We start from the raw sequence: 11,151 nt of genomic DNA, 5'->3' as shown, positions 1-11,151 counted from the left end.
TGTTTACATTTTGTTCTTGAGGCCTCCCAGCTTCTCAGGAGGAAAAGTCCTAAGGAAATGATTTTTCAGAAAATATGGCTACACCACAACACGTGGGAATGTGGCACTGTCTGCAAATTCACTCAAACACCCAGTCTCTGCAAGTTTGTCCCTAATTATCAGACTATTTAACTTCTGACAGTGTTAAACTGTTGGTCAAGCCTGGGGAGGTTTCAATGGGATATTCGGACAATTTTCTCCACTAAAAGAGGCGCTGCCGCCGCCTCTCCCCTCAGAGCCCCCGGCGCCTCCCGCGCCTGCTCCGGCGCTGAGGGCGGGGCCGCGCAGGCGCGAGGCGGCCATGGCGACCTTCTTCGGGGAGGTGGTGGTGGCCCCGTCCCGGGCCGGCCTGGACGAGGAGGAGGAGGCGCGGGAGGAGACGCCCGAGGACCGCGAGATCCGCAGGGAGATCGAGAAAAAAAGGTACCGACAGCGCGGGGAGATCGGCGAAGGTTCTTCGCTCAGGGGGTGCTGGCACTGCCCAGGCTCCCCAGGCAATGGGCACGGCCCCGGGGCTGCCGGAGCTCCAGGGATGCCCATGGTGGGGTTGTTGGGGATCTGTACAGGACCAAGAGCTGGGTTTGGATGGTCCTTGTGGGTCCCTCCCAGCCCGCGCTGTTCTGTGTTGTTTGCCCAGGGAGATCCAAGTGCTGTGGAGCTGCGCCGAGGAGTCCCTGGTGTGCTCTAGGTTTATCGTGGCCATCGGCAGGAACGCTGCGGGTGCGTGCAGAACCACAGCTGCTGGGTTTGGGGGATAAACTGGGGAGGCGGAAGGTGGCAGGGAGGTGGAAATGTGCCAGGACATTCCCTGCTCCAAGCCCCAACTGGGATTGTAAATGTGCCCAGACATTCCCAAGCCCCAGTGTCCAACCTGGCCTTGGGCATTTCCAAGGATCCAGGAGCAGCCACAGCTGCTCTGGGCATCCCCACCCTCCCAGGGAACAATTCCCTCCCCAAAATCTCATCCAACCCTGCCCTCCTTGAGTTCAACTCATTCACCCTTGTCCTGTGATCCCATTACCTTTTGAAAAATCCCTCTCCAGCTTTCGCTTAACCCCCGTATTTACTGAATGTGCAGCTCCTCCTTTAGCAGCAGAGGTTAAGCCTGGAGGCAGCTGAGTTGTCCCAGAGAAAGCTGAAGTTCCTCTGTGCTTGTAAAACCCAGTTATTGTTACAGCTGTTTGCTCCTCTTGGAAAGTGATGTATTTTCAGTTGAACAGGAAAAGTGAAGTATGTTTTAGTTTGGGATTTTAGTTAGGACAATCCCTCTTTTCCTTTATCTGGTTTTTGTTTGGTAAACTCTCTGGGATTGTTTATTAATTGGCAAAAGTTTTGATCTGATAGTAACTACAAGTCTTGCTTGCATTGAAGTGACATTTAGATGACATTTAGATTTTATCAAAGTTAACTTTACTAATTTGTTTGGGTTTGTTCAAGTTTTTCCTTGAAAAATGGTAATAGATATTTTGGATCTGTCTTCTGTAGCTTTTGACAGGAATCTGATTTATGAACATTTTTGCCACATGCTAGCCTCTGTTTTTTCAAGAATCAGTGTAATAGTTCTGCCTTGCTGCTTTAGTGAGTTTTGGTTTTAATCTGCTATGTCAGAAAGTATTAGAGACAATATTTCACATCCTTAATTAATACTAAACAATTTGAAGTTGATTATAATGCTATAGTTCCTAAGAACAAGTGATTTTTGTGTTAGGGATCTGTATATATTGAACATCTCTTCATCTTTTTAAATTTGAGTACAGCAGGGTTATCACATTGCTGATGTTTCTTAGATTTGGTCAATAAGTTGATAAAAATGAGTTATTCTTCCTTCAGATTGCAAAGGAATAATCTAATTTTGTCTAGCTATTTATTTGTAAAACAGAGGTTTTATTCTTTATAAATTAACAGTATTTTTTATGGGTTTTGCAGCTTTCCTGTCCTCTTTTATCCTGGATTCTGTGTGCTGGGAAGTGATTGGAGTTGTGAAGCTGTGGAATGAGTGGTGCAGAACATCCAGCAGCACAAATGTCCTCCCCACAGACTCTTTCTGTTTGTTCTACAGATTGATAGCAGACCCCACAGTGAGTGACTTGAGCATTAATTCCTCTGTGCTTTGGCTTTCTGAAAAGGAGAAACTTCATCCACCCCCAAACAAGACTGCAGGATCATGGGTTAATCTCATAAAGGGTTAAAACTCATAAAGGGTTAATCTCACGAAGGGTTAAAACTAAAACTGTGTGAAGTTCAGCACAAAGATGTCACAGCCTCGTGGCTTCACTGCATTTGTGAGCAAAAAATCCTCATTGAAACAAAACCCAAAATAACTGAATAAGTTATTGTCTACAGCCACATCTTACAGGTGATGCTGAGCTGCTGTTGTGCCCTTTAAACCACTTGCTCACACAAGTTTTTCCCTTTTTTTAGGTTTTATTGTGCCAGTGTAGTTGCTATGTGGCTGAGGATCAACAGTTCCAGTGGCTTGAGAAGGTAAAACTGGCAAGGAAATAAATGGCGTAATAAAATCTTCCATTTATTAGGGTGGGGATCTTTTCTCTGATACTTTAAACATGACAGTGTTAAATAAGTTTCCCCTGTGGCTTTCTTTTATTAAATATTCAAAAATAGATCAATTTACTCTCTGCAGGATCAGTGAAATAATCCCTTTCTAGTGCTGCCAGCTGTATCTGCTGTAAGCTCCCAGCTGAGTGCAGTCACTCCTTCTGCACAGTCTCACTTTTGTTGGCCCTTAACCACTTCCCAAAGCTTTTTCCTGCTTGCTTTTCATTTCCCATGCCTTATTTCAGCTGCATTTCACCTCTGGGAGAATTTTTCCTTTAAAAAAAAACCCAACAGCAATTTGTCCAGCTGCCAAAGGATCACCAGCCAAACCAGTTGTGGAGCTGCTGGGTGTGTTCTGTGCCTTTCCCAGGGGGAGCTGGAGATCAAGGTGCCTCCCAAGCAGAATTTGTCCCATTTCTTCCCACATTTAACATTCCCAGGGCCTCACCCCAGCATTATCCAGGTACAGGAGCACTGCTGGCTGAGGGAAGTCCCTCCAAATATCATCATTTTGATTTTAATAAGATAAAGCCAAGGGGTGAATGTTCCTCCTCATGATTTTCCTGATGGATTTGGGTCATTGCTTTGCCTGCAGGATGTGTGGCTGATTTTGTCTTGCTGTCTGTCTGCTCCCTGCCTGCAAATCTGTGCTGAGCTGATGGAGCAGCAGGGATTCTGAGGCTGGGCTTAGAGATAAGTACAGCTTTGCTGGGGGATCACAGCTCATTTGGAAGTTGAAAAACCCTGAGACCTCACATTTTTACTGTATTCCACACATTCCTGCACTTCATTGGAAGTGGGATTGCAGAAGAGACATGGCTGGAGGTTATCTTCCCCATTTGTGGGTGTTCTGAACAGCAGGAGTGTGGTTGTACCAAGTCAGTGTTCCTGAGTATTTTTACATTTTGTGGTTGTTGAGATTTTTAAATGTGCAGCAGAAACAACGTCCTGCCAATCCTTTTTCTTTTCATGTGAGTTGCAGCTGTGTTCTGTGTGTAAATCCTGATTTCCTGAGCATCTCCTATCTCCATAAGTCAGATCTTTACATCTGGGTGGGTTTTCTCTGTAAGGATCACTGACAAACCAGAACACACAGGTTGGATTTTGCAGCCATAGATTCCAGCTTGTGTTCCCAACAAACCAAGTGGAAAATTTGTGAGCTTCTGAATATTCCTGTCAAATTTCTGTCACAGTGACAGTGATGGGAGGGCACAGCTTCCCTCCTGGGACTGGTACACAGACAGAAACCTGTGTAGGCAACTTTCTGTCACAGTTTCCAAATTCTCTATTTCCTTTTCCCCTGTTGGTGTTTTGTAATGTTCAGAAGGTTTTGTACTTCAAAACTTTGTTCTTTGAATATGAGAAAAAGAAGTCTAAATTTTCTTTCTCAATTCAACTTGAATAGAATGAAATAAAATCTGTGCATTTAAAATAAAGTCTCTCACAATATTGTAGGACATCCAGGGAGCACAATTTTCATTTCAAATGTTATGCAGCTCAGTGAACTGCTTGTTTTTATTTGGAATCTTTCTTTCTACAATCACCATTAATTAAAGCAGTAAATCTTAATATATTGAATTCAAAGTGCTGAAAACCTAAAACCTCTCCAGAAGATCACTAGACTTAGTAAATATATCAGCTGTTATTTGGGGGTTTTTATCTCTATCCTAGGAGCAATGCCTGGGAAATTTCTACCTGAAGGTTGTGATTCAGACTGATTTTGATCCTGCAAACCTGAGTTCAAGATAAATGAGTCTGAAATTAAAATGAATCTGAAATTGAAATGAATCTTTGAGGTTCCTCTGCTTTTATTGTGAGAAGAGAACTTTTTTGCTGATGTATTTTTTTGAATTTCAGGTTTTTGGCTCCATGCAGAAGAAAGGCTTGAAAGTCACCATCCTTTCCACGTGTCCTGTAGCTGATTATAAAACTCAGGAATCCACTCTGACCCTTGTGTCTCCATTCCTGAAAGCCTTGAAGACCAAAGAATTCCAGGAGCAGGTCTGCTGCCCACTGCTGGAGCAGCCCAACATTGTGAGGGACCTTCCTGCTGCTGGTACTTTGCAATTCCAATTATTTACACAATTCCCCCTGAGGAACATCCCTCTGCAATTCGAATTTTTGCTTAATTGTGGGAACTGGCTGAAAATTCAGCTTTTTAAAAATTAATTACTGACGGATTCATATTGTATATATTGCTTTGGAAAAGAGGGACAATTTTGCAAACCAGCCACAAATCATTTTATCAGTTATGTGTGGGACAGAAGTACTGGGAAATTCTCCAGTACAGCCTTACAAAGCATATTGTACAGTGGGGTTTTTAGGAATTTTACTTAGTAATTAATTAAGTAAATTTTATTAGGAATTATTTTCAACTGAGCATCCAAAATAAAAGCTCTTAAAGTCCTTTTTGCATATAACAGGTCAGGAAGCTTTAATTAATTAATTAAGTTTTATTAGGAATTATTTTCAACTGAGCATCCAAAATAAAAGCTCTTAAAGTCCTTTTTGTATATAACAGGTCCACTGATCAACCTCATGGAAAAATTATATTCAGTTTTTTATGTAATTTAATAAAAACCTTGAGTTTTCCATTCTGGAATCCCTAATGGAAAAGCTTGTCTGGCAGGAGCTAAAAGTGGATGTTTTTCTCTCATTCACATTCCTTTTTATGGAGTTTTTTGTTTGTTGGTTTGGGGTTTTTTTTGGGGGGTGGGAGGGGGTTTGTTTGGGGTTTTTTTTAGATCTTGCTATTATTTTTATTTCTTTTCTTATTTTTATTATTAAATATTTTATAAAATACTTTACTGTTTTTTATTTATTATTTTCATCCCTGGATGTCCTACATTTAAATGTCTTTTCTTATTTTTATTTATTTATTAAATATTTAAGAAAATATTTTAGTTTTTATTTATCATTGTAATTTTTATTCTAAATATTATATTACATGATATTACGTTATATTACATTGTGTTACATTGTATTACATTGCATTACATTATATTGCATTACATTATATTGCATTACATTATATTGCATTACATTATATTGCATTACATTATATTGCATTATATTATATTATATTATATTATATTATATTATATTATATTATATTATATTATATTATATTATATTATATTATATTATATTATATTATATTATATTATATTATATTATATTATATTATATTATATATTCATTTTTATGTACAGTTTCCAGGTAAGGTATGTACCAGGAAGAAACACCTACATTTAACTAATTTTTGATTTTAACTAATTTTCCTTGTATAGCTGGGGGATGAGTGGCTGCCCCAGCAGTCAGCATCCTGAGCTGGTAATGAAACTCCCATGGGTTTCAAATTCTGATTTTTGCACCCAGAGCAGAGATCCCTTTGTGCTGAGTGTAACAGATTTCCTTTCCCTGTGCCAGTGCTGAGTTACTGCCAGGTGTGGGGCATCCCTGCCGTGCTGTACCAGTGCTACACCGATGTCATCAAGCTGGACACAGTCACCATTGAAGCCTTCAAGCCTCTGCTCTCTTCTGAGCTCCTGAAAAGTTTAGCCAAGGTAAAATTCCATTTTTAAAATTAATGGGAGTTTTTGTCTGTTTTTATCTCTTGCATTCTGCTGGGTTTGTTCCCCTGTGGGGATTGCAATTTACAGCATCTTTCAGAACTTAATTTTGGATTTTCAGGCTCTGCTAATGTATGAATATATCAGGGAGGGGTTTTTGTGCTTGTGTAAGCTGCAGTTTGCTTTCTAAGCTTTTTGTTGTGTGTTTTTTATTATTTTTACATTTTATATTCATATACCAGATGGCTGTGTTCTAGCTCTGTATCTGCCTCTCTTCTGGCATACAGGAAAGCTTCTTAAAATAACCCATTGTGACCTATAACTTCATTTTGGAGCTAAAAGGCCAAATTTCTGAAGAAATTTTTACACTAATCCAGCCTGGCCTTGAACACTTCCAGGGATGGGGCAGCCCCAATTTCTGTGTCATCACCCTCACAGTAAATCCCATTGCTCCCATAAATTCCCATTGCAGCCCCTAAAATGAATATTTTCCTCTTTCTGAAGTGTTTTAAATTGAATTCTAGTTGGTGGAGAACACTTTGAACCCAGATTTCAATGCCCAAAGAGGTCTGTGTGTACTGAGGTGTTGATTTCAGTTCCAAAATCAGTTTTCAGTGCAGCTCATTCTGTTCTGCTGAATAACTCTGAGTAACACATAAATATTTAAACTCTGAAGGAGAACAATGACAGAGACTCTTCCCCCTCATCTCCAAGCAAGGAGGAATGCAAAATAATAAATCCCATTTTCTTGCTGCACTGCACATTCCTGTGGATAAATTCATTCAGAAGACCTGAGTTTTGCTCAGTTAATATTGATATGATATAATGTAATATAATATAAATATAATGTAATGTTATGTTACGTTATTATGTTATGCTATGCTATGTTATGTTATATTCTATTATATTCTATTATGTTAGTATATATTCTAATATAGTATAATAGATAATATAATATAGTATAGTATAATGTAATGTAGTATAAATATAGTATTAAATTATATACAATATATTATATATAATATAATGTAATGCAGTATGTAATGTAATATAATATAATGTAATATAATGTAATGTAATAGAATAATAATATAATGTAATATATAAAATATAGTATAATATATAATATAGTGCTATATTATATATAGAACTATATTATAAATATTATATATACTATATAGTATAATATATAATATCATTTATATTATATATATTATTATATATTATAGTACATAATATATGATATATAATATTATATACTATATAATATAGTATTATATAGTTTATATGATATGATATTATATGATATATTATATGATATTATATTATATATACACTATATATTATACTATACTAATATATAATATATACTATGTTATATATATTAGTGTATATATTATTATATATACTAATAGATATAGTATGATATAATATGTGATATTTATATCTTTAATTAATCTAAGTAAATAATGTATAACTATTTAATTATAATATCTAATAAAATTTAGTTACTATCTTAATAAAAATTATATTCAGCGTAATGCAAATGGGGCAGGGGCCAGGGGAGCTCTTGCTCTGCCGCAGCTCTGAGGCTGATGCTGATTCCTCTCCTCCTTTCCCCAGGACGCCTCTGAAAGCACAAAGGTCCTGAAGAAGTTCCTGACAGCCAGTGAAAGTCACAATAACATCTACATCTGACAAGGACACTTGTGCTGCACTTTGTGAACTCCAGTTTCTTCTCTTGAGGACTTCTGGGATTTTATTTTCTTTTAAAAGTAGAATAAATTCAAGTAGATTTTTTTACTTTCCCACTCATTTTTGTTGCTTTTAACTTCATCACTGAATACCCTTCTGCATGGTTTGGAAGATTCTTCTGGAGTGATTTTAGGAAAGATTTTGGATATGAAAATCAACTCCTTTTTTTCCTCCTGAAGGGATTGTTTTAACTAAAAGCATTCCTTTTATATTTCAAAGAGGAAAATACAGATAAGGAATTTTGTCTGTATCTGACAAGACCTCTCAATTTTTTACTTTATTTTGAGATCTGAAGGTTTTTCTAATATTTGATGCTCTTCAAAGATTTGTCTGTGATCAAGAAAATGCACTCTCTGTCCTTTCCCTTCCACAGAGAATTTTGCTTGTGTTTATTTATGGCTCCACATGCCCTTTTTAATGTATATATTGACACAAAAGGCAGAAATTAAAGTGTGGTAAATGCCTTTAAAACTTGCTAGTGAAAAATATCCTCTCCTGGCCAAAGGGGCTGGCAGGATCTCAGGCTGCTTCAGCTGGATTTGCCAGGGCAAGCTGATTTAATTCACTTTAAACCACCAAAATTTGGGCAATGGTAGAAATAATAAAAGATCTCTTAGGCAGAGCATGTGATTTTTAGAGGAAAGTAAAAATTTTGGGAGTTGGTAACAATTTCAGCGGTTTATTCCAAGTACTAACTAGGATTGAGGTGCAGTTCTGAGTTGTACTCTGTTTAGTTTAACATTTTGTTTAAGAAAATGGTGTTAAAGTTTTAATTAGTAATTCTGTTCTCTGCTGGGTGCAGCTTTGATTTACACTGGATGCTCAGTGGGTATTTCAGTGTTTTCCTGCTCAGAACTGTCACTGGTTTAAATTTCAGTTCAGGTAATTACAGATGAGCACATCTTGTCTAAAATGGTGCTGGATTTTGGAACAAATTCTGAAGCTTTTTTGGGTTTTTCCCCCATTTCAATCTATCCTTTTAATTCATAAATTGGTTTTATGTGTGATCTGAGCTGAGAACTCTGTTGTTTTGAAAGTTGGCTGCACCATTTTCTTATTTTTATATGTTTGGTTCATAATAAATAAAGCAGATAACAAGAAATCTCTTTAATAGTAAATTATGCAGAGACCCTTAGAGGAATTGTGAGTGTATTTCTGGTATTGGTGTGGTCACCCAGGCAGTTTGCAATGTTTTAAAACAGTTATTACATTATATTTAATTCAGTTTTTACTACTTGGCTTTATGCTGAGGTGTGAGATGCTCCTAAACACCTTGAATAAAAATGGCAAACAAAACCAAGGCAGCTTGGGAGATGAAATCTGACTGAAACCTGATGTTCTGGCAGAATTCCTCAAAACTGAAAGTTTGAAAGCTCTCCATAGCAGGAAATGTTTAGGTAGGATGTAGTGGGGAAGTGCTGTGGGCCAGTGAAAAAAGAGATTTTAATTTAAAATTCTGCCTTTTCCCATAATCTGATGTAGGAAGGAGCTCATATCACCCCTTAAATATTCTGTAGGCCTCAGAACTAATGATGAGCTGTGTCTCTCATAAGATGAGAGTGTTGACTGAAGATTTTTTCCCACATTTGAATGTTGCTGCCTGTTTTTTATTTTCCCTTCTGTGCTCCAGTATCTGCCCAGAGCCTGCAGTGAGGTTTTCTTGTTTCCTCCCAGCTGCTGGGTGTAATCCTTGGAGGAGTTCACAAACTTCAGAGCTGTCAAATGTGGCAGATGGCTCCAAAGCTCTGGGGGGAGAGGTTTGAGATGAGATTGTGTAAGACTTGGTTTGCTGAGGTATTTGCTAAATGCAAATTGTGAAACCAGAGTGAACTGTGAGACTGGAGGAGGCGTTTTTATCCCACTTTTAAAAGTCATTTAAGCCACTTATTACTTTTTTAGATAAGACTGATCTGTTTTTTGCTGAATGCCTTCCAAACGAAGGGCTCTTCCCAAGTCCACTCTGCTTTGTCCCACTGCAGAATTTATTTGGTGGGCAGAGGTGATTTCCCATTCCTGAAGGCTCTGACTCCTGGGTGATGAGCCTGACCTAAAAGTCCTGGATTCAAGGTGCATTTTATGCATTTCATCCTTTGCTTTTGCCTTGGAAGCTGTTGGAGTCAGTGCAGTGCAGGCCACAGGTGTGAGAGCAGAGCTGTACAGAGGTAAATTCATGCAAGGTTTGGGCTGGAGGGGACCTTAAAAATCATTCAGTGCCACCCCTGCCATGGCAGGGACACCTCCCACTGTCCCGGTGTCCAACCTGGCCTTGGGCACTGCCAGGGATCCAGGGGTGGAATTCCATCCCAGCCCTGCCCACCCTGCCAGGGAACAATTCCTCATTGCCAAGATCCCACCCAGCCCTGCCCTCTGTCAGTGTGCAGCCATTCCCTGTGTGCTGTCCCTACATCCCCTGGCAATTGTCTCTCTCCAGCTTTCCTGGGGCTCCTCCAGGCCCTGCAAGGCCGCCCTGAGCTCAGCCCAAAGCTTCTCCTGTGCAGGTGAGCAATGCCAGCTGTGCCAGCCTTTCCTGCCAGCAGAGCTGCTCCATCCCTCTGCCCATCCTGGAGCCTCCTCTGGGCTCTGCAGCAGCTCCAGCTCCTCCCTGTGCTGGGGCAGCTCTGCAGGTGGGGAATCACCTGAGGGACACAGGGACACAATCCCATCCCTTTCCTGCTGCCCACCTTGCAGACAGGATTCACATCATCCCCATTCCTCATCTCACTGCACAGCTCCAGGAAATTATTTAATTCTAAGATTCCATGGGCACATTGGCTCTGCCCTGCAAAGTGCTTTGTTGCCAAACCTGCAGAGGAAGAACATCACTTCTGACATGTAATTCTACAATTTTTGTGCCAAAAAAATGAAAAAGGCAATTATTTTGTTCTACCTCATTCTTTCTGATTTGTTTAATATTCTGGTTTCTGTCTAAAACATTGACAGATCTAAATGAGCTAAAAACCAAATGAAAGTTAAAGAGATTCATGATTTTACTTTTTTTTTTGCTGCCATCAAATCTGCACTTTTTCCCTTTAAATATTTTGGACTGAAAGTTTGGACAGCTGCTGCACATGGCAGCAACCAGCACCTACAGGCCCCTCCTTGAGCCAAGTGAGATCACAGCTCTGAGGTCAGGATTTTTTACTGGAGAGAAAACACTGAGATCCTGTTGAGAGCTCTCCAGAGTGGCTGATGAACAGAGGTACCTGAGAATTCTTTTATTAGGAATTCC

The 11,151-nt window shown here is 39.2% G+C and overlaps 1 protein-coding gene across 1 annotated transcript; it reads left to right on the top strand.

Annotated features, from left to right (window-relative positions):
* Positions 1-301: 301 nt before the first annotated feature.
* Positions 302-9,223, top strand: PSMG1 (proteasome assembly chaperone 1). The gene is made up of 7 exons (XM_005494266.4): positions 302-462; positions 677-759; positions 1,966-2,117; positions 2,461-2,523; positions 4,453-4,651; positions 6,025-6,161; positions 7,791-9,223. The coding sequence occupies exons 1-7, from the start codon at positions 341-343 to the stop codon at positions 7,863-7,865; spliced, it is 831 nt and encodes a 276-aa protein (XP_005494323.2). The 5' UTR covers positions 302-340; the 3' UTR covers positions 7,866-9,223.
* Positions 9,224-11,151: the final 1,928 nt, after the last annotated feature.

Source organism: Zonotrichia albicollis, chromosome 2 (assembly GCF_047830755.1).
Source record: "Zonotrichia albicollis isolate bZonAlb1 chromosome 2, bZonAlb1.hap1, whole genome shotgun sequence".
Lineage (NCBI taxonomy): Eukaryota > Metazoa > Chordata > Aves > Passeriformes > Passerellidae > Zonotrichia > Zonotrichia albicollis.
This window is presented reverse-complemented; position numbering and strand designations above follow the sequence as displayed.

Coding starts and splice junctions, on each gene's coding strand:
- PSMG1 (XM_005494266.4), top strand. CDS start 341: ATGGCGACCTTCTTCGGGGAGGTGGTGGTGGCCCCGTCCCGGGCCGGC. Junction 760..1,965: donor CATCGGCAGGAACGCTGCGG/GTGCGTGCAGAA, acceptor TGGGTTTTGCAG/CTTTCCTGTCCTCTTTTATC. Junction 4,652..6,024: donor GAGGGACCTTCCTGCTGCTG/GTACTTTGCAAT, acceptor TCCCTGTGCCAG/TGCTGAGTTACTGCCAGGTG.